The 20,372-nt window shown below is 42.7% G+C and overlaps 1 protein-coding gene across 11 annotated transcripts in view; it reads left to right on the top strand.

The window, feature by feature from the left end:
* Positions 1-6,135: 6,135 nt before the first annotated feature.
* LDB2 (LIM domain binding 2) overlaps positions 6,136-20,372 on the top strand; it is a 346,376-nt gene continuing 332,139 nt past the window's right edge. For 2 of the 11 annotated variants that reach the window (XM_081303139.1, XM_081303137.1), the window contains exon 1: positions 6,136-6,604. In XM_081303139.1, the coding sequence (XP_081159265.1) occupies positions 6,473-6,604 (132 nt within the window). In that variant the 5' untranslated portion in view covers positions 6,136-6,472. The remainder of the gene's footprint in view (positions 6,605-20,372) is intronic. The other 9 variants (XM_081303141.1, XM_081303140.1, XM_081303133.1 and 6 more) reach the window with 5 other exon arrangements.

The following is a 20,372-nucleotide window of genomic DNA, read 5'->3' as shown; positions in this document are numbered from 1 at the left end:
AACTCATGGAGGGCCCCTTGAGTTGAAAAGAACAACTGAAGGCTGAGGGAGAATCAGCCATGCCAGGGCCCAAGAGCAGATGAAGGGTTCTAGAAACTAGAAGAATGAATTTGAGGTGTCCCAGGAATGAAGTAGGAGAACAATCATGGTGAGTGTTGCGGACTCGGGGGAAGAGAGGCGTAGATGTGGCTAGAAAGGTAGGAGAGGACCAGATAGCAGGGACTCTGAGAGAGGAGGGCCCAGAACACATCACAGACCCTCCAGGAACACCTGTTGAAGGTTGAGTGCATGTTGAGTGGTCTCTGCTCTGGGGTTGGGCTTTATTGTTGTTTCCCAGAAGAGAGCTGTTCTCATGGCGATTGCCTTCCTCCATCATTGCAATTACTTATCAGGTTTATTTTAGTTAAGTAGACATCACAGAGTGAAGTGAAAACTGCAAGAAGGGAAATCCAGGCCACTTCTAAGACTGCAGGGTGGAGACAGAGTTCCCAGCTCTTTGCTGTCCTCAGCAAAGCCCTGCTCAACTATGAGCTCAAGTTGTGCATCTAAAATGCCTGAGTAATGACTAACAGTGCCATTGAGAATATAGCCTTCCAGGGTTCCACAAAATCAGGGACAGGGAAGAGCAATGAAGGAGCTTTTGCGCCTCTGTTTAATATGCTCCGAGAGGTCTCTGGGCAGATGTAGGCTGGGGATTCTGTGGGCTGATGAAGTCAACTTCCCAAAACGAGCTCAGCTCTCTAGTCTGTGTGAACCTAGTCCATCCTCCTGGTTCCTGCAGCTCCTCTTGCTTGAACAAAACACTTTCCTTACTTCCTGACTTCACAGTGCCCATGCAAGAAGCTTCAAATTCTTTAAAACAATATGGAATCCACCTACTATCTTCATTTTTCTCAGTGCTATGGTTTGGGATTTGAGGTGTCCCTGGAAAAGCTCATGTGGCAATACAAGAATGTTCTAAGGTGAAATGATTGCATTATGAGCTATAGCCTCATCAGTGGATTAATACATTTGATAGCTTAATAATTTGAATGAGTGGAAACTCTAGGCAGGTGAGGCCTTGCTGGAGGAAGTACATCAGTGGGGGCGTGTGGAGATTATATATATTTTTTGATCCTGGCTTCTCTTGCTCTTTCCCTGCTTGTGGCCCCATGAGTGGAGTGGAGCTCCTCCACCAGGCCCTTCCTCCATGATGTTCCACCTCAGCTCAGGCCAAGAACACTGGAGTTGGCTGACCATGGACAGAATCTCTGAAACTGTGAGTCAAAACAGAAGTTTCCTTCTCTAAGTGGCTCTGGTCAGGTATTTTGGTCACAGGAACACAAAGCTGACAAACACACCAGATTGTTTGAGGACAAACGTGTTCATTTCCACAGTTCATTTCCACAGTGTTTCCCCTGCTTGGCAAAATCCTTCTCAAACTTTTATCTTTGTTTCTGATAAAGGCTGATCCTTCAAGAATGAATGCAGATGCCAAGTCCTCTATGAGGACTTCCTTCATTTGAGCAAGTTGAATGGATCCCTCCTTCCTCTGTAGAGGAAGTCTTAGCTCTTTATAAGTTACTACTTTATTCATAAAGTTGAAGATGTGTATCTTGTTATGACTTAGATTCTTTTCTGTCCCATCTCTACCGTCATGCCTATTCCCTGTCCCAGCACATCCTCTATGCCCCACAGAGTCACTTTACGTGAATGTCTGAGGCTAATTAATTTCTATAACTTTGTCTACTGAAAAGCAGAAATGATTATGAGCATGTACTAAAGGCTAGAATCTTATCATCAGTTTACATGCATTAGTTTACATATTCCTTATAAGACTTGCAGGATTGTTATTAGCACCATTTTGCAGATGAGAAAACTGAGGTACAGAGAAGGTAAGTGCTGTAGATGCAGGAGTCCAGATTCAAGCCAAGTTGGTGGGGCTCCAAAGTTCATGCTTACAAGGAGTATTTAAGTCAGAGTCTCCACTCTAAAGTCACTTGTGTTGGGGCATTATTCTGTTTCCTTTGGTTTTGCTCCTGGGGCTATATTCCCAGCTAAGGTTCCTAGTAAGGACTAAGTTTATATTTGTTAAATAATTGAAGCACATTTTTGTAGGTCTATAAACCAATCGAAATCAGAAACCATGCCTTGCTTGTCTTTATCTTTATCACCCCTACACCTCAGATGCACTTTGCATATACCTATTATGCAAATGATTGTTGAAAGTAAAGGCAGAAGGAAAATACAGGGTGCAGAAACAGGAGACAAAGGGCAGAGTTGGAGACCTGAAGAACAGCAAGAAAACTAGCTTTCTACTAAGTAAAAAGAGCTTGGTAGAAAGAGTTGGAAAGTGTTCAGTAGCATAGATTAAGGAAAAGGACAATGACTTGGATACCTAGAAGGACCAGCCATGTAAGTGGGAATCAGGGGCTTGAGTGGTGAGGCCAGGGCACTCTGTTGGCTGCAGGTCACCAGTGTCAGGTCCAGTTGTACCTTGCCATGAAGCCAGAGTGGAGCTGGGATCACCAGAGCTCATGGTTTTTCAAGAGAAGATGAAGATCAGAAATGTGCATGAATTCCTTCACTTCTTAAACTTAACTAAAGTATCTAAAGGGGGAAAAAAACCCACTGTAGAGGAAATTAAGATGAATGTAGCTGGGTGAGTCCTGAACTTAGGGCAGGCTGGCTTTTAGGGCACCCCAATGTGCAAGGCCTTTTGGAACTTACCCAATGAGTGACAATGTCGATACGCAGAATAACAGGCAAATGAGCTTGGCTCAGGCTTTGTGGGGAAGAGAAGTGTCCTGGGCGGTGGGGTCTGTTCCTGCCCTGCCTTAGCTGAGAGCTTTAGGAGTTCCAGGAATGTGGACGGGCAGATTTCCGACCCTGAGGAGGGTGGGGGCTTGGCAAGGCCTCAGGAGAAGGGGTCAGAGTGGGGGATGATGGACGTCTGACAGCCAGGGAAGGGGGCTTCTTGCCTTGTTTCCTCTTCTTCCATTTAATTAGGTCCACACTGGTCACCAGGGACAAAGAACAGAGCTTTCAGGATGAGGGCGGACCTCTGCTCCAAGCAACAAAACATGGGGACCAGGCAGTCAGGCAAGACATGTGATGGCGCCCCGACACTTAACCACTGACTGACCTGGAAAACTTTCTTAGCTTTGGAAGCCTCCGTTTCCATATCTATGGTGGAGACTGTTATGAAATCAAACCTGTAGGTCCCTTGAGAGATTAACTGAGAGTTTTTGAGCAAAGCAGTCAGCACAGTATCTGCACACGGTGAATACTTAACAAATCACAGTAATTGTTATGTTACTTTTATGTGGGAATCTTCAAATTAAAAAATGTAGAAGTACTGCTGAGCCAAGTTGGGGGGGGAGGAATGGTTGTCTCTCTTTCTTTCATTTATTTCCATCATGCCATGCACTATAATTTGAATCCATGTTCTCAAATGTCAACTACTGCTTCTAGGAGGTTTCTCCCTCATTAGTTGCCTTTCTGCCATCTATGTTGGCCTTCCAAGGCTCCTTAGCATCTAAGCAGATACCAGGTACCTAAAAAATCATAATGTTCCTTGAGCATTTAGACGTGGGATTTCTGGTACATTCAGATGTAGTTCTTAATCCTTTGCAAAAATCCTCTGGACCTGTTACTACCATTGTCCCCATTTAACAGATAAGATGATCGAGGACAAGTGGCTTGCTCAAGTTTGCAGTGCAGGTAAATGATAGCAGCAGGGTTGAAATGTGCTCTGGGTGATACCTCTGTCCACCATGAATGGAAGGTCAGCTGAAATAAAAAATTGAGCTTAAAAAGTTTCATGTGGGATATCATTAAATTGGGTGGTAGGAGGAGTAGGAGTTTGCAGCTGAATAAGGAAGACAGGGCAAATGTGGTCCTGTGTATGAAAGGAGCCTGCAACCTCCAGAGGATAAGAAATAGCAAGTAAATAAATAAAAGAACAAGTTAACAAAAGAATACACACATACATACATAGAGTTGTGAGGGTGTGGGTGAGAAAGAGAGCCAGCACCTCCAGCTCTGCATATTGAGCTTAAAGAGCTCAGAGACCTTTCCCTATGGGTAACAAGAAGCCACTGAAACGGGAAACCATGGGCATGATCCATTTTTCTTTCCTACAATCAACATCCTGACTACAAGGAGGATGGTGGGTGGTGAGTTGGAAGACAGCTGTGAATCAGAGCTGGGAGACTAGTTAGTTTGGAGACTCTTGAAGCAGGGAAGAGAAGTCACAGATGTGGCAGAAGCTTTAGAGAATTTCATGTGGTTCTGAATTTGGAGTCCTTTGTATGTACAGCAAGAGATATTTCTAATGGTAACTCAGATAATTGCAGGAATGAATAAGAGCCGAACTTTGCCTGCTCAGGAAAGGGTTCCTGCATGGAATGGAGTTCTGAGCTGGTCAGGGTTGATTACCATTCATGCCCTGCCAGTGAGTTACTTTGATTCTTGCTCTGAAATGGCCACGTAAACACAAATTCAGGCAGGCATTGAACCCTTGGAACGTCTTTAAATTTGGGAATTTAAACACAAGGAACTGTTAGGGTTTGCAGTGGCCGCCATACCAAAACATAAATCATGCCAAATTTGTTTGAAATCCCGTTTTTAGAAGGTTGTGTGTTTTGACAAACCTTGCAGCAAATTTGGTCCAGCTTTTGGATTTGTAATGAAACCTGACACCAAGCATGCTGGCCTGCCTTGGGGTCTCCTCGCACAGGTTCCAAGCAGCCTTAGAGTAACCTCTCTTAATCTCCTCCTGGCAAGCAGCATTACTGTGTTGGGCTGTGCTGCTGAAGTTTGGGGTGGACTCTGCAAACACTTCATGCAATTATGGAACAAGACTGATTGAGACAGCAATTTGGGGGCATTTTTGTGCCTGAGTATTCTTCAGAGTGTAAATTGCTGCATTAGCAATCCCTTATCCCCTGTTGGCTAGTGTCTTGGAGATACCCCAAGCCATGATTGGGGCAGAAAGTTAATTAATCTGCTTATTAAAAAGAAGAAAGGTCTCATTTGCATGCATTTGCATTCAGGTCTTGCATTCCTCATGCTTTTTGGTGGTCCTTGGCTTTCTTTCCTTAATACCAGTGACCTACCTAAGGTGTGAGCTCAATGCATTTACATTTTTTGTGGCTGGGCTTTGTGTAAGTGTCATATGTCTGGTTATCATTGGTTCCAGCAGAATTTGATTATCTCATAGATCCCTTAATTCTCTATAGAGATCTTTTTCCCCCCTCCCATGAGCTGGTTGGGTTTTCATATACCACAGTCAGGAAAAGATTTATAGACTTGACCAATCTTGGAAAATAAAGACCTTGTCTCCATCAGAGTTGGGCATGCTATTTGGGGATGATCCACTCAATTATCTACAATTTCCTGCTCAACAGAATTTTCCATGGTCATTTTTTTGTGGGCGTTTTCTCCTACTTTGCCTTTTCTATCTTATTGGGAGGTCTGCTTTGGGATTTTTTTTTTCCCTCCTTAGGAAAAAGAGACGGTTGCCCCAAGGATGTATTTTAGACGTTCCACCTTCAGAATGATCTCTCTGTCTCTCTCTGTCTCTCTCTGTCTCTCTCTCTCTCTCTCTCTTTTTTTTTTTTTTTACCTGCAAATGCTCAGGTAACCTGAATCCAGGCCTGTGGCACCACCTTTAAAGAGCTCCATTGAAGTCTTGGGAGGGAGGGAGGGGGCTGGGCAGAGGGTGATTTGGAAGGGTGGGGGTGGGGAGTAGGAATGCAAAGGCTGTCCAGGCTCCTGGAAAGACCCCAAGTGGAGTCCAAACTCTGTGTGGAGGTTGGAGCCCAGAGAGCTCTTCGCATGGGAGCGACTCCCCAGCTCCAGTGTGGGGGACCACAGTGCCCTGTTTCTGTATTTGTTAGGAATCGCATTTCTGCAACATTTCAACTGTGGCTGTTTGGGGCGCGAGGCTCCTGCTGCGGTTAAACCACCTCTGGGCTGACAAGCTTTAGCCATCGGGTTGTGAAGGGTCCTGGCTGGAGGAAAAAAATTAAACCCCAGTCTTAGCCCTCTTGTCAGACCCAGAGGAGAATTATATTTTTGAACTAGTCTACAGTGTGGACAGGAAATGACCTCTCCACAAACTGCTTCTTTAAAAACAAGCTGGGGTGCCTCCAGCGATCCTGCCTTTCCCTCTCTCTCTTTCCCTCTCTCCCTCCCTCTTTCCCTCCCTTCCTCCCTACCAGCCTCCCTCCCTCCCTCCCTCCCTCCCGAGCTCCTGCGCTCTCCCTCTCCTCCTCTCCCGTGCTCCCTCCCGCTCCCTCCTCCCGCGCCCGCTCCCTCTCGCTCTAGAGGCTCCCCCAGCACTTCCCAGCCAGTGTGCTCAGCCTGCCTGCCGCCTCGGTGTGCAGCGTGTGCGTGCGTCTACTTCGTACTGGGAGAACACAGCCCATGTGCTCTGCATGGACGTTACTGATACTCTGTTTAGCTTGATTTTCGACAAGCAGGCAAGATGTCCAGCACGCCCCACGACCCCTTCTATTCTTCTCCTTTCGGCCCATTTTATAGGAGACATACACCATACATGGTGCAGCCAGAGTACCGAATCTATGAGATGAACAAGAGGCTGCAGTCTCGCACGGAGGTAAGTACTCCAACCTTGCCTGTGTGTCTGTTAGGATGATTGTTATTATTTCTTAAAACTATGCCTGGGCTTTTCCTGGGGGTGCTGGCCGAATTCTGTGGGAAGTGTCCCACCAGCTACTCCCACATAGGTGGAAAGGAGCGCCAGGATGAAGACACTAGTTTGATCGCTGGGTTTGCAGGGATACCAACTCTTGGAGCAGGGGACAGTTTCTGCCAGAATCTTGAAACACACACCCCAGCACCGGATCCCCATGCCGGGTCTCCAGAAATGCTGCTTTCCCAGAACTCTGGTGTTTGCTGGCTCTGAGATGGTCCTGTTTCTTGAGATATAATTCCAAGGCATTTTTTAAAATTCTCTCTCTCTCTCTCTCTCTCTCTCTCTCTCTGTGTGTGTGTTTTGTGTGTGTGTGTGTGTGTATATGTGTGTGTGTGTGTGTGTGTGTGTGTATTCCAAGTCTGTTTTTGACCTGCATTTGCTTTTCAAAGTCACCAAAATCCAAGTAAAGGGGGTAAAAGTGGCCAAGCATACTTTTCAGAACTAGCCCTGGAGGGACACATGTTTGTGTATTTCCGCGTTATATTCAGAAACCAGTTGCTTGGGGCAAGAGTATTCTACACTTTCTCCTCTCCCTGCTGGTGTGCCCCCTAAGCACTTTACCTTGGGACAGGAGCCTGCTCAGCATTCAAGCCACTTACAGTTTATGCACATTTGTGATCTTATGCCTGAGAGAGAGAGATACTGAACCTCCCAGGCAGCGAGCAACACTGGGAACAGAGACACTAGGACTTTCAGAACTTTCTAAATGCACAACTCCAGACTGGCCTCCTGCAATTTAAATATTTAATGTTAGTTGACTTTTCCTCTGTGCTGTCTGGGCTGGCAGGGCATGCTGCTGGACTGTCCTTCTGCCTGGAAGTTGGGGCTTTGTGTTGAAGTGTTCTGAGAAGGAGTTTGTTTTAGGTGCCCCAAAGTCACTTTAGGAAGTAGACCTCCCCGGGAATTGAGTCTTGTCTGCAGAGTACAAACACCCAGAGGACTTATGTCAAAAATCATTTGGGGAACAGCTTTGGTGGAATTTTAGGTTGAAGATTGACTTTCAACTCTGGGAAGGAAGTCGATTAAGTTTGTATTATAAAATAAAACACACTTGCCTAAATTGTCAGTGGAACTATAGAGAATTCATGATATTGAATGTATTTAATACCACCAACAAGATGTGACCTGCTTTCTGATTGGCTACTGCTGGACAAGGACTTGTGTTTTTCTAAAAGCTGGGTTGTCTTTATCACTACTATTTTTTTTATATGCATCATAGATGTTAAATATAATTGCTGCTACTGTGGCTCTCTCTAGAAGCCAGTAGCTATTATAGAAGTGGAAACTCTGTTTTGGTTAGGGTGAGCTGTTGGCAGTAAATGATATTTGTGTGTGTTGTTTGGGTGTTGCTTTGTGTGTGTATGTGTTACAGTTTGTAGCTTTTATTCAGATCTTTGCAACTATGTGTTGGAATCTTGAATTCCTGCATAAGTGACTGGTTGGCACAGTCTGCTTTCAGAATTATGGGTATAGAAAATGTTCAGACGTGTGTTAAAATTGTAGTCCAATCTTTTTTAAAGTTTTAAAAATTGATATTAATTAAAAGAGAGAACAACAACAACAAAAAGACCAAAGACCACTGTGACTCAATTCTTGAACATCAACAGAATTTAAAAATAATCTGTGTGGAACTTACATCTTATAAAGTTTTTGAGGCCTTGCCAAGGGGTGTGCTCCCATCCTGCAGGGAGGAGGATGGGGCTGTCTCTGCAGTCCAGGCACCCTGTGCCCTTCCTTAGTTCTGGGCAGCTCTGAGCTTGGAGGCTTCTCTGAAGATTTCCCTGCCTGGCCCTCAAGAAAACACGCAGAATGCAGTAAGCTTTCTTGTGTTTGTTTTGTGTTGGCATCAAGACATTTGAAAAGTACTCTATTAGTAGCTTGTTTTTTCAAAAAGGGCACTTTTTTTTTTTTTTTTCCTGAGAGCAGCAAAATTCAGGAACTCCTAACTTTTAGATTATGGACTATGACTTTCAAAGATTTTGCTCTGAGTAGAACTGTTCCCTAGTTCCAGAACCAAGAGAGGAAGGCTTGTTATGACAGATCTTAAAGATTCTAAAAATCTGTCTGTGACAATAAAGCATGATAACCCACTTTCTAACGTGTTCTAGAACCAGTCCCTGCACATTCCCCCCCTAATTAGCTCTTTTTTAAAATGATTATCCAAATAATTGACATGACACCTCTTTTGATCATTGCTAAGCAATAAACAGTGTCATGAACCCAACCCCCAAATTTGTTTTCATTTTATATGAAAAAAGGAATCCTCATCTCTCCTATGATGTTTAAGTGCGAACATGAAATGTTAAATTTTGATCATGATGTGTACTCAGAAAAAAATTACTTTTCATGAAAAAGTTGCAATGTTTCTTTACCTATTTGTGATAAAGCTGTTCCGAGCCCTGGAAAGTGATTGGTTACAGTAAAATACAATGCTACCCAGCGAGAGTTATCAATTGGTTCACATATAAAAAAATCAAACAGATTGTTGAATGTTTACTTTTAAAATTTGACCAATGCATACAACCCTTTGGATGTTTCCCTCTCTTTCTCCTGGGCCCCACTTATGTGGTACATAATATTATTTGTTTAAACTCCTAATGCCACCCACCCCCACCCACCTGGGTAACACTCTCTCCATTCCTTTGGAACACAGACTTGGCTAGAAAGACATTATGGCAAATCAGTTTGTGATGGAGAAATCATAATAAAGTTTGTAGAGATTTCCTAGAAACCTCCTTTTTTAAATGGAAAGAAATTAGTATAGAAGAACCATGATGTTTACCTCCTCTCCTGACTCCCAGGTCATCCTCTCATGGGCATTTCTTCCAATTAAATCAAATCAAAAGTCTTTCAGATACTGGGTAGTGTTAGTTTAAAAGAGCATTTTTTTGAATTGGGAGCTTATGCCTATTTTTAACTTGCTTCTGTCACTTATTAACTAGTGAGTGTGGGTCTTGATTTTCTCATCTGCAAATTAGCTGAAATACCTCTCTAATTTGGTTTTGTTTAGTATAAGAAAATATTATGAAACAGAGTAAAGGGTGCAGACATTATGATTATCATCATAATGATTATTTGCTCATGGTATTTAGTTCAACATCACAAATAGTACTGGAATAATCAGTGATAAAAAAACTTGAAGGCCTGGAACCAATCAGTTTTGTTAAAAGTTAGCACTTAAGAGCAAGCAGTTCCTGGACAAAGTAGGTACTCAATTAACATTTGCTGACTAGCAGTCCATCAATCTATTAGATAAAAGTGGAGAGTGAGCTGTAAATTAGCAACCTAAGCAACCCAAATTCTGATGCTTTGTTTAGGGGCCTGGTACCTCCTGTGGAGCTACAGTTGCCCTGGGCATTTGTTTCCCAATCTCCTTAAAGTGTTCTCCCTACACCCCCCACATTGATTTTTATGGTGAGGTCATCTAGATCTAATCTTTGTGGCAGAGCAAAGCAAGGGTGTAAGAGATTATTTGAAAAGAGTGCAAATGCATTTAAAAGCAAACAACAAAAACAAAAATATAGTTTGAATGCTGCTGGCTGCAGCTGTGGAATAAAATGTCTTGGAAACATCAGAACTCAGTGAATTTGGGTAAGGAAATGGGGGCTGCCTTCTTCCCTTTCCTTTAAAATGAAGTAAGAGAAACTTTGATCTGGGGTCACTTTTGTTGTTCTTCACTGTAATTCCACAGTAGAAAAAAGGGTTACTTCTTCCATTGTGTATGCTACCATAAATTGACCCGATGCCTTCCAAAATTCATATATTTGAATGGTCTTGCTGTGCCAAATGTAGTTTGGAAGAATACAACTGCACAATTATACAGTTTAACATTGCACACTGAGTACAGTCAGGATATAAAAAAAATATGCTCTGAAGACTTCAGAATTTGCACTGTAAAAAGCTTCAATAAAAATAAAAACAATAAATATATTTTTTTTTACTTCCTGAGTTCCGTGCTGTAGGATGCAAATATTGGTGCTGCCTCTGAGAAACATCATAAGGAACATTACTTCAAGTGAAGGGATTTATCTGATGTTGGATTATTATAGAATTGAAGAAAGTTTATCCAGTAGAGTTAGAAAAATCTTTGTTATTGTAGATAAGTTTCGGTCTTGTTTCCTCATTCAGATGACTAAAAAAAATGTGTTCATTTGCAGAAGGATTATTTTTAAATCATATATATATATATTTTTCATGTGGGCACCATGCTAATTTTAATAAAATACCCTAAAACACCAGAAGAGTGCCAGTCCCCTTATGTTTGGGGATTTGTTTCTTTTATCAGTATTACACATCCCATTCCAAAAGAGAAAACTGTGATTACAGTCGGAAGCAGTTCACACGAGGATTTTATTAGAATTCTAGTGTTTAGTTTTACAGGATTGAATATGAACATTAAAAATGCTTAGAGACCTTGAAATTTAAATCTGCAGTTTCTCACCCCTTCTCAGCAGGACTCTCAGACTCCATGGGGAGAGGGTGGGAGGGGTAGGGGCTTCTCACCCCCTTTCATTCAGCTACATTTTTTATACACGCGGTCCCAGGGTTTCATGTCGTAACATCATGTTTATTCATGGAATAGCTTAGTATCATTGATGTTTGGATGGAATCTAGTTAAAATGAGATTAGGTATTTTGGATAGGTAGAAAAAGCGAAAAATGCTTTTGATAACTTGGGAGGATTGATCCCCTCCTCCCCCTAGAAATTCAGGAAGAAAAAAGTTTCTGGTCCTCTGAGGTATATGACTGATTTTCAGTGTTCAGAGAACTTTCCAAGTTTTTTTTGAAGGGGGTTGGTGGGGGTGGAGGAGGGGCATTTGTAGTGGTAAGGAAAGCTATTTTGAAAATGTTAAATGAAACCAAAAGTGCAGTTTTAAAAAGGAGAACTTCCAAACTCCTTATTTTTTAGGCTCTCTACATGGCCTCAGAAAACAAATTGCAATACTCTTGTACTGATTTTATTTTTCCCAACGTCTTTTTTCCTTCTTTTCTTCCATTTTCTTACTATGGGAACTGTTTTTAATTAAAAATTGCTGCAAACCAACTATTTGTAGGAGGCCAAGGAGAAAAAAAAAAAAATCTTTCAGCTTCCATTCAACAGAGATGCTTATCAGCTGAAAATCAATGCATATTTCAATTTCTCCCTTTTGGGTGTAAATCATGATGTAGGATTTAAACGCGATGCATTTTTTGAACATTTAGCTTTTTGTTTGGGTTTCAGAAAGAAATTAACTTAAATTGTAAGGAGAACAGGACCATAAATCTCCTTTTATTACAATTGTTCACATTAACTCATTTTTCATGAGGAACAGAAAGCAACCCCTTTCCTCAACAAGCAAACAAACAATCACAGCATCCAGCTTCGTAAATGGTCAAGAACTAGGTTCATAAACTTACTTGGATTTATTTGTTGGGGCTCAAATATAATCTTTTTTTTTTAAGTATCAGAAAACAGCATTTAGAAAAGATTGTTCAACTGATGTCGATACTAGCATACCTTTGTCAGTCTGTGACATTTTGTTGCTTTTTTAGTTTCGTCCTTTTTTAATCTTTTTGAGTCTTGATTTTTTTTTTAATGTAAATTCTGACACCTTGCATGTGAACATAGGCAACTACTGATATTTATAACTCGGTCATTCTTTCAAGAATTCCCTCACTTGAAGCAATGGCAACCCAGTATCTGGAAATACAGAGATACGTTATTACATTGTCTGGCCTCTCTGTTGTTACTGGTGAGGAAACTGGGAACCCAGAGGTTAAATGAGTTGTCCAAATAGATGGTCTGTTCAAACAGATGGCGATTCCGCTTGCACCTCTTGAAATAAATACTAGCAGATTTCTAGTTAACCTGTAAAACCTTTTAATGGGAATGTGTTCATTTTTTTTCCCTAGGACAGGTTGATTTCGGAGGTGTCTTGGAAAGTTGACCCCCATACCTAAGAAGATTCTAGTTGTCTCTCAAAAGCTTGACTTAATTTCAAAAGAAGCTATGTGAAATTTCAGGGGATAGAATTAGGAAAGGAAACTCTATTCTGGTTACAGAAAAATAAAAGTAACCCAAATCACCCTCTCTATTGAAGAATGCTTAATACACTCATTGCATCTGAAGAGTTCCTGGAATTGTAGAATATTAGGCACTGTCATCTAGAAGTTTTATTTTCTAACTTAAAAAAATTCAGATTTCCATCCAGTGCTTGACTCTTCTTCATCGTGTAGCAGAAAGATGGCGCCACCCTGATTGTTTTAAACAGTAGGGGGATGAACAGAGGCTACTCCATTTTGGGTGGTGTTGCTCCTTCAGCAACACTCACCAATACAACTGTTAGGAGACTGAATCAGAATTAGAATTTGAAATAACATTGGCTTCCTTTGCATGTAATGAGTTAAAACCTTAGAGATAATGAAGATGTAGAGGGAGGAGACTTCTGTATCTCCACATCCTGTCTCTCCCTAGAAGTTCTTTGTAGAAGATGAAGTGTCCTTCTTTCCCTTGCAGCCCTCTTTGCCGTGGTCCTTACAGTAAATGCCTGGCAATGATGGAGCAAGATGGATCTCTTCACTTGCTCTACCCCAAAGCCTGAGATGCATGCACTGCACTTCTCCTTTAAGAGATAAAGGAACCAAGGCCCAGAGACAGGAAAGCTGTCTGAGGCCCTGTTTGGACATCCTAGGAATTGAATACCCAGAGTCTGCATCTTCTAACTCCCTTGTGCAAAAGTTTTTTCCTGGAACAGACTGGCGAAGCAAAAAGCGTCCAGTTGCCCACTCCTGTTGGCTCTGGCAGCTGCCAGAGGCCCTCACCTTGGGACCACATTCCACCATAATTGGAACTTTTAGTCTTCTAATTAAAAAGAGAAGGCTTAGAATTAAAGATGTGGCAGACCCCTCTGAAGGGGGACCTTCAAGGTCCTGCTGCCATTGTCAGCCCTCATTGTCTCTTTTCTGGACCGAATGGCCTTCAGATTGCTCTCCCTGCTCCCTCTTTCCAACTCGTTCCCCACAAGCAGTCCAGGTGATATTTTTGGTGCATAAATCAGATCACATGACTGTCCAGCTTCCCCTCATACCTAGGACAACTTCTGAGCTCCTTGCTTCGGCTTTAAGGCCTTATTGATCTGTTCCTTCCTGATGGCTCAGTTCTCTAGACTCCAGCCACAAGGGACTTCTTTTGGATCCATTAACTCACCCAGCCGCTCATATCTCAAGGCCTTTGCCCTCCGTGGTGGAATGGACGAATGGCCTCCACCACAATAACTCATGGAACTCTTTAGAGACCTCATCTGAATCAGAGTTTGGCCTGCCTCTGGCTTTCTTTGCAGGTGGGCAATTAACCATTTCCAAGAAGGCAAGGACTGGGAAGAAAAAGAGTCTCAGCTCCCAGGAGGTCCTCTGGGGATCAGGGTAAATGTCCCCTTCTCAGTCCTTCTTTAAGCCCTTCAGTTAGAATGACTCCACAGCAGCCTTCCTTCCTGTGCCCTCCTTCCCGACGTCACAGAATATTGCAATCTGATATTTTCTTGCTTCTTGTTTAGGTCCTAAGTGTTTGCTTGTTCTGAATAGATTACAAGCCCCCTGAGGGCAGGGGCCTGGCTGTTCTTCCCCATTTTCTGTGGCATGGTGGCTGACATGCAGAATAAATCCATTGAACAAAGGAACTGTAAGGTGTTCCAGCAGTTGTTCAGGCTGACACTGGAATTTGCCCTGAATCTTACCAACAACTGCCTGAGGTTCTAGTTAGAGAAGAATCTGTGAGCTTAATAGCCCAGTGAGCATTCCCTGACTGCAGAGAAGCAGCCCTGGGAAAGAATTTCCTTTGTGAACGAGGTGTGGACCTGAGAATTTTGCCCTCTGGCTGGTGTGAATCTGTTGAGAATCTCCTGACTTCTGATTAAAAATATTTATACTTATCCTAGTAGTGTTTTCACGTGTGATATTGCTACCACTTCTCTCTGCCTCTCTCTCTGGAATCTACCTGAGGGCCTATAGCCATGAATTATGATGTGAATCATGATAGTGTCTTACATTTCCTAGAGCACTTTGCATTTTAAGAAAGTGCTTTCAGGGCCATTAATTAGCTTATTTGAAATGATTTGTACAACAGAAAATATGGGAAGTTATATCAGTATATGATGCTGTGGTTTATAATCACTATGTGTTTGCTATCCAGAGGGGGTGGGGGGCTTAAGGGGGATGATGTGCAACTTAAGTTTAGAAAATCTGTACAATATTTTTCCACCAGTTTTTTCCCCCTGTTTATTTGCTTCTTTTCCCTTCAGAGTGAAAAGAAAGACCTGCTGTGAATACACAGGTCTGAACCTCAATATGACTTTTATTTGAGTCCAGATCCTGGCTGTGTCTTCTACTTGCTGTGTGATCTGAGGGGAGTTTTTTTAGCTTTTCTGACTGTTAGTTTTCTTAGCCTGAGTGTTGCATTGTGAAGGACTGGTGAATGCAAAATCCTGGTAACAGTGGGATAATATGATGATTATGAGGATGGCCTTATTCTCTGTTCTTTCAGAAAATAAGTGGTACAAGTCATGCAAAACTTAAAAATGTTTTTAAAAATACTTTTTACCAGGGCTGGGGTTGTGGCTTAGTGGTAGAGCACTTGCCTAGCTTGTGTGAGACCCTGGGTTAGATTCTTAGCACCACATATAAATAAATAAAATAAAGGCCCATCTACAACTAAAAATGTATTAGAAAAATACTTTTTATCTGGCTTGCACTAGCATACTGCATGAACAAAACTTGCGATGATTGGGCTGGGGTTGTGGCTCAGTGGTACAGCACTCGTCTAGCATGTGCAAGGCCCTGGGTTCAATCTTCAGCACCACTTAAAAATAAATAAATAAGATAAAGGTATTGTGTCCAACTACAACTAAAAAATAAATATATTTTTTAAAAAAACTTGCAATGACATATGTAGGAACTGTGGGTTTGGTGGTGGTGTTGTCTTGTAGAAATGACATAATGATCATGTACTATCTTGTGTGTGTATGTGTGTGGGGTAATGTCTTTGTCACAGTGGCCACCATCTCCACACATCCCAGGTTATATTATTATCCCATAGAATACTTGTGAATAAGTCTTAAATGCTGACCATCATGACCAGCATATAAGACCGCATCCTCCATTGTGTTGGGAAAAAACTGTGTTTGGGGTTTGTTCCATGAGAATTGGGAGGAGACAACAGAACACTGAAGTGTCTCCCTTCACCAGTACCTTTGAAGGCTGTCTAAATGGAGGCCCCAGGTGAGGGCTAGAGAGCACGCCCCTGCTGGCAGTGACCAGCCATCTCTTCTAAAGAGGACCCCCTTCCCCTCTGTCCATCTCTTTTCTGATAAGGGGTGGTACTGGAGATTGAACCCAGGGGCCTTCGACACTGACCTACATCCCTAGTCCTTTTTATTTTTTATTTTGAGACAGGACCTCATTGAGTTACTGAGATGGGCGTCAGACTAGCAATCCTCCTGCTTTAGCTGCCTGAGTGGCAAGGATTACAGGCGTGTGCCACAAGAGGTGCACTTCTCAATACAGAGCCTGGCACAACTTTTCCAGGGGAGCTGGGCTGGTGCTGGGTGGAAAAACGGAAGCACCACCCTTGTGCCTGGACTGATAACAACCCTCCAGTTGACCCACTGTGACACCTGGTGGCTTAATCCCTAACACAGTGAGAACAGGCACGTGGAACAGGTGCCGTGCTGCCTAGTGTCATATGCTCTCTTCCTGGCCAGAGGGACCAGGTGGGTGGGTAGCAGTGTTTCCTGTGTCTGATTTCCTATCAGATGCAATATTGTGCTGATCTATTCCACTCATTTCAGTGCAGAAGCTCCTTGATTTTTTTGTATTGAATTCTTTAAATGATATATAGCTTTCTGAAGTTCATTTCCTTGACCAGAGCACTTGAGATTTTTATAGAGAGCTAATAATACTTGTTATCAACCTCTCTAGAGAAATATGTTGCATAGTTCAAATAAACATTAGATTATTTGCACAATTTTTTTTGGGGGGGGAGGGTTAGTGCTTGTTAAATTTTGCTTCTCAATGTAGGTCATTTCTTAGGACTCATGAGGATTTTATCTTGGTACTGAAAATCTGTAGACAAGCAAAAGCTAAGCCAGTAAACAAGGTTGACCATTTGGGAGTAGGTACAAAAAGGCAACCCGTATGCTTTATGATTTCCATCCTGGTTAACCTGAAGTTGGCTCACATTTTTTACTTGAAATTGAAATCAAGCAATCCATGTACATTGCCTGCCTTTGAAAGGTTCTGATTTGCTAGAGCCTGCTATTCCCAAATCAGCTGAATTCTGGAATTCAGGGATGAAATAGATAGGACAGGGCATTTAACTTAAGCTCCTAATTTCCAAAGTGCAGAACCCAGACCCAGTGGGCCTTACCTGGACCACGTGGCTTGCTGACTCATAAGCCATCTCAGTTTTCCTGGCATAAAACTAGCCTGTCACCAGGTAAAACCCAAAAGCTAACCAGATCTTACCAACAGCTAATTTGTATTTCAATCTTGCCAAAACTTTTACATTCTAAGCCACTTTCTCCCTTTTTAGTTTCCCAATTGCCTTAAAACAGTATTGATCTTTAGCAACATTCTATTGATGGTGAAAAACACATCATTAACCTTTATTATTTTTGAATTCAAGATTGTTTTCCTTGACTATTTAAAGGAGAGTTGCACATGGCTTTATAATGTCTATTCTTTTGATTTTAAAAACACAGTATGTCATCAACGTGGAGTGTTTGGAAAACACAGCAATGGCAAGGTGGAGAATAAAAAGTCTTTAATTTTACTACATAAAAATTTATTACTAACATTTTTTGAAAATAAATTTAATGCACACATACATACATACACACACACACACACACAGAAAAATTGATTTGTTTAGGAACTCATTGAGCAGCCTTTTGAATTCAGCTCTGCTAAAAAACATTACCAGTGTTTTAGCTTGTCTGTTAAGAAGTCTTAAAATGTCATTCAAGTTGCCTGTATTATTCATATACTTGCTTACATTTTAAAAATTAACACCATATAGATGGTATAAAAATTATTCAACCTCCTTTACCATAATTTGTACTGCAGGAGTTCAGTGTTCCCAGGGAGGTAGAGGGGTGCCAGCATAGGGGTTAATTCGGTCAACTGTGGGGACTGCCGTTAGTGACTAGTACTAATCAGATGTCTTGAACTCAAGGCTCTGCCACCTTTGAGGAAAGTCTCCCTGCCCCTTCAAGGGAAGACCCTTTGTTTCCCCGATTTTCATTCTTTTGTATTATTTCTGAGTGAAGAAGCAAGCAACCTTGCTCAGGGTCTGTAAATCAAAGATTTTTGCACCATTCATACTGGGAAGAGGGAGCCGGAATTAATGCTAAGAATCGGTGTTGATCTAGAACCATCAGGTTGGGATATGGCAGGTTAATTTATGATACCATTTGAAGGACATTTCTTTGATTCAAAGAGAAAGGGAAACCTCGAAAGGTGGGCTGTGTTGTGAGTTGTGTACAATGTCATTTTATTTTCTTCACTGGATCGAAGAGATCCTCGGGTCAGGTACCATCTTATTCTTGCTGGTATTTTTCATGACAATTGATATTCTCTGTGTCCATCTTTTCTTAAAGGCATATTTCACAGGGGCCACCATTTTGTAATTAGTTTCTGAGTTATTGCTATTTTTCTATAGGTTATGTGCATTCTATAAATAAGCTGCATGCATGTGCTTCTATTACTGTGATGTCCTGTGCCACAGGATTAAGTCCCCAATTGCAGCATTTGCATTAAGTGCTTAACTTCTGGAGTCATGCTGATTTATTTCTCTACTTGGTGGTCCTGTGGCCTTGTGTAAATTAATTTATCCCTCTGTGCCTGGGTTGCCCTCAGAGGGGAAAGATGGTGGAATCTCTGTCTCTGGGTTTTTATGAAGATTGTTTCTGGTTATTGTTATAATCGAGAGTTCTGTGTGTGTGTTGCCCGCACAACTGAGAATAGAACCCAGGACCTTGCACAGGCTGGGTAAGCACTCTACCCCTGATATACCTCCCCAGGCCCTGAGATCTTCCTTATATAGTGCTTAGTAGAGTGCCTGCCCCTGGTGCGAGTTAACTGTTATCATTATGCCCCGTTGGTTTAATGGATGTTGAGCATCCCCTGATTATTATTCCGGGTCTAGAGAGGAAGAGGACAGCACTCCTGTCTCAAACGAGCTTGGTGAGGGTGCAAACAAGGATATGCATAGAGAAGGAGATTCTTGACAGATGAGTGGAAATTTACCAGTTTAGGCAGGCTGGCAGGAAGGAACCCTAGATTCAAAGACACTGAACCTGGAAAGGGGACGATGTGCTTGAAGACCTGTGAGGATTGGGGCAAGGCTGGGGCTTAGGGTGTGTGTGTGCCGGGCGGAGCTGGTGATGGAGGAGGAAATAAATCTGGACAGGAAGTGGGGGCCAGAGTGTGAAGGCGTTGGTGTGCTGAGCTGGGGGTGTTGTTGGCCCTTACTCTTTAGGCCATAACAGTAAATGCATGCAGGGCCCTGGTACAATTATTTCACTTCTCAGTGCCTTGATTTCCTTCTCTGAATAAATAGGATAATAGTATTTGCCACTATCTGGGTTGTCTGAGGGAATTTATTGAGACAGGGACTTTTTTAGACTAATACCTGGCACATGGTAAAAATTCAGTCAGTGTTAGCTTCTATGATTAGGCAAAGGGAACCAACTACTGAAGAAAGGTTTTTTGGTTTTTTTCTTGCTTTGTTTTGTTTGCCAGAGGAGTGAAACAATTTGACCTGCTGTCACTCAAGAGCCTTCTGGTTCCTCTGTGGAGGGTGGACTCATGTCTATCTGCTGAGAGGAAGGAATCAGTGGATGGGGAGATATATAGGAGAAAAATTATACACGCTTACTGGCTGGCTGAGCTATTTTTAGCCTAGTGTGTCTGAGGCAAAGGATGGATTTTCATGGCATTTTTTTTTTTAAAGATGCAAAATTACGGTAAGCCAAGGTTATGCAGCTTGCCCAATGACACTCCATTTGGTGCACTGTTGAGTCCACTCTGGTCCGTGAAACTTTTAGCAGCTGTTTTAGAGAGTGGGTCCCCAGGGTCTCCAGTTCTGGGTCTTCTTGCTTTGACGGAACAGGACCTGTGTGGGAAACCAGAGGGATAAGCCTTCGATTCCAGGAAGACTCCCTTAGCTGGCAGCCAGCATGGCCCAAGGACCCCAGTGAGTCAAGTGACATGGCTGCATGGGGAAGAGACAAAGACAGCAAGTGCTGAGCCCTGGCCCACCTAGGACAGGCCATGTAGACTCAGTTTCCAAGTTGAGAGAAGGGGAGCAGCTATATCGCCACAGCAGAGGAACAGTGTGAGTGCCAAGTGGGACCACATAGGCAGATTGCCAGGCTCGAGGTGGGTATCAGGAGGTGTCTCCTCCCTTTCCTGGGTGGCCCTTCACATCCCATGGCAGGACCCCAGCTTCTGTTCAGGTCACAGGTGTTTTTTCTTGAATTCTTCTCAGTGGCCTTGGGGAAATCTGCCCCTTTCCTGAGCCAGCTCTGGATGAGAGCAGACGGGAACCTGGAGGCTCTTTCTTCCGCCCCAGGCCTCCGACTGCAGTGAGGTGGGTGCTCCCTTTCCGTATTTCATCAGGGTCCGGGGTGTTTCTG

The sequence above is a fragment of the Spermophilus citellus genome (assembly GCF_964194105.1).
Source record: "Spermophilus citellus genome assembly, chromosome: 8".
In the NCBI taxonomy this organism is placed as follows: Eukaryota; Metazoa; Chordata; class Mammalia; order Rodentia; family Sciuridae; genus Spermophilus; species Spermophilus citellus.
This window is presented reverse-complemented; position numbering and strand designations above follow the sequence as displayed.